The 2,945-nt window shown below is 39.4% G+C and overlaps 1 protein-coding gene across 1 annotated transcript; it reads right to left on the minus strand.

Annotated features, from left to right (window-relative positions):
• Positions 1–250: 250 nt before the first annotated feature.
• On the minus strand, positions 251–2,544 carry LOC113472677. The gene is made up of 2 exons (XM_026832476.1): positions 2,005–2,544; positions 251–1,753 (listed from the first exon to the last, which is right to left on the minus strand). Exons 1-2 carry the CDS (start codon positions 2,027–2,029, stop codon positions 279–281), a joined length of 1,500 nt encoding a protein of 499 aa, XP_026688277.1. The 5' UTR covers positions 2,030–2,544; the 3' UTR covers positions 251–278.
• Between the last annotated feature and the right edge of the window lie 401 nt (positions 2,545–2,945).

Below are 2,945 nucleotides of genomic sequence, written 5' to 3' on the forward strand. Positions count from 1 at the left end.
GGTTAGATTAGTTTCTGTAAAGATGAAAATATCATAGTCACTAAGTGGTAAAGTAATACGCGTAGTTTTCAGTTTACTGCGCAAACCACGCACATTTTGGTAAAAAATTGAAAAACCCTGGGAGTTCCCACTGTTGGTGGAAGAAACTGAAAGCGTAGGGGGTGGGTTAGAAATATTGGGGTGACTAGAATAAGAGGAGAAATGACTAGAAGAAGAATTAGGTTGACTAGAATGAGTGAAAGAGCTTAACTGACTAGAATGCGAATCAACAAGCGTAATCAAGTTCCTCGTTTGGACTTTTTCTTGGTAAAATTTGATTTATATGAATTAGGGGTAGATCTAGAAGCTGGAACCAGAGCAGGAATCCTACCAACTGAGTTTGGAGCACAGGGAGAAGAGGGAAGTGCATGAGAACCTGAAATAGGAGAAGAGAGACGATGAAATGAAGACACTTTAGGAAGCACATTTTTAAATTTAGATTTAACAGTCTTTGACGATTGAGTAGGTACTACGTTTAAAACAGCAGAAACATTTAAACTTGGTGTAGTGAGGTCCTGTAAGAGATCATCATTAACTTGAGAAATGTTTACTAAATCAGTTAAAATATCATCAGATTGACTAGAATGACTAGAAATGGTAGATTGAGGTACAATAATATTATGAGGTTGACTAGAGAAAGTTGAATCGAGTGAAACAGATAAGACAGCAGGAATATTGTTTTCCACCGGAGTGTTCGAAACCCCAGGATCACAAGAAATAACGTCCCCTGGAGGGTTCGAACCTCGGGACTCTGAGCTATCCAGATGTATAATGGAGCTCTCATGAGTAGTTTGGTCAAAGTCAACCAGAGGAACCGATCCCTCAAACTCAGAGAGAAACTGAAACAATTTCTGAGCCAGGAGTTTCTTGCCAGAACGATTCAAGTGAAGTCCATGTTGGGTAAAGTGATGACGATGGAGAAACTTGGAATTATCAAAACTCAATAAGTTGTTCCTCTTGGACTGAAACAGCATCCCACAGTTTGTATGAAAGATGTTGGTTGAATGGAAAGCAAGTTCATCATAGCGATAAGGAATGGTATTCAGAATGATGTTGGTTCTGCTGGAGAGGCGGATGAGTGAGTTGTAGGACAGGGCCTTGGCAGATGGGGAGTCCGGATCAAGTTCAGGAATGTCGTTGGTACCTCCCATGACAAACACGACATCATCCTGACACAAATCAGGACACATCCTGGGAACAGAGTCAGCAATGACTTTGAAGGTAGCACCAGGTTGTAAATGGGAGATGACTCGAGTACCAGAATTCCTTCCGATCAATGTTCTCAGATGACTAGAGATGTCCCTCCCCATGCTATCAGCGAAGATGAAGATTCTCTTGAATGTGAGTGAGGTAGCACGGGGGGTATGAGGGGGCCTCAGAGCCGGACCAGAGACACTACACTGACAAGGACGATTCCTCTCATTCTGCAACAGACTCAAGGAACGAGTGAGCACCTCAATACTATCCAAAAGACGCTGGTTACTGTTCTCCAACTCATTAATCCTCTCCAGCAGAGAGGCAGTATGGTCAAAATCAGAAGCAATAGGTATACTCAGATTGAAAAATTGTGTCGAGTTATTGTTTACATGATTAGAAACAGATGGTGTGTTGATAGTATTACTCGATGAAGTACGAGTCAAAGCATTCGTAGTATGCGTAAGATTACTCGTAGCATACCTACTACGTGTGAGAACACTAGTACTCGGGTTAGAACCTCCAAAAGACGCTGGTTACTGTTCTCCAACTCATTAATCCTCTCCAGTAGAGAGGCAGTATGGTCAAAATCAGAAGCAATAGGTATACTCAGATTGAAAAATTGTGTCGAGTTATTGTTTACATGATTAGAAACAGATGGTGTGTTGATAGTATTACTCGATGAAGTACGAGTCAAAGCATTCGTAGTATGCGTAAGATTACTCGTAGCATACCTACTACGTGTGAGAACACTAGTACTCGGGTTAGAACCTAGGCTGCTAAGTTTACTCAGCATTGTCGTGAACAAGGAAAAATGTTATTAAATTTAGAGTGGATTTGATTAGAATTGATTTGAGTTTAAATTTGATGAAATTATGATTAGACAGGTAGTTATGAACAAGTAACTTGAGTATTATTTGTATCAGGTAGAAATCACATTTTATACTATCGGTTTTAGGTTTATAAGATATATTTGATTATGTTATATGTATAGATATACAGATTCACAGCCGGTTTAGTTACAAGGGGTAATAGATTTTTTTTTTAAACACAAATTAAAAAAAGACCGAGGAACAGAAAAATATCACAGGTAGCACATTGAGTAGAGAAAAATCACAGCTTTCGAGTAAAATATAACACAAAACATAAAACTGAGTAACTCCGAAGTTGAAATAAAAAAATTAAATAATAAAATACGATACGAAAATATAGAGATTAACGACACACAGTTGTAGATTCACTTTGTGAGATTAACTTTTTCCATAGGATCTTCTTCTTCTTCTTCTTTAACTTTTTCCATTAACCAAAAAATGTAGGGGATAGCAAGGTGAAGAGGGGGAGGAATACCACTCACCTGATGTTTCTTCACTCTTACTTAGATGCCGGCGTTGTCCTTTTGGGGTGTGGATTGGAGAAGGTGTGCACTGTGTGGACTGTATGGCTTGGTAAATATGTATCGTGTGGTGTCTAGTGTGGCACTTTAGGAACTGAGGAGCGGAGAGAGAGAGAGGCCTATGCTGCGATCTAATATTTTAGTAGGTAGGTAACGCGCGACAAGTTTAGTGCCTCTCTGGACAAAGTTTACCGGGTCGGTACGTTTATGCAGCACATACACCTTATCGTGGATAGCGGGAGATGACCAATATATTACCTATATGTATTTTAGGTACCTATTCTAATTATTAATGATCCATATTCATACCATCTATCTA

This window comes from Diaphorina citri, unplaced genomic scaffold, assembly GCF_000475195.1.
Source record: "Diaphorina citri unplaced genomic scaffold, Diaci psyllid genome assembly version 1.1 scaffold7182, whole genome shotgun sequence".
Lineage (NCBI taxonomy): Eukaryota > Metazoa > Arthropoda > Insecta > Hemiptera > Psyllidae > Diaphorina > Diaphorina citri.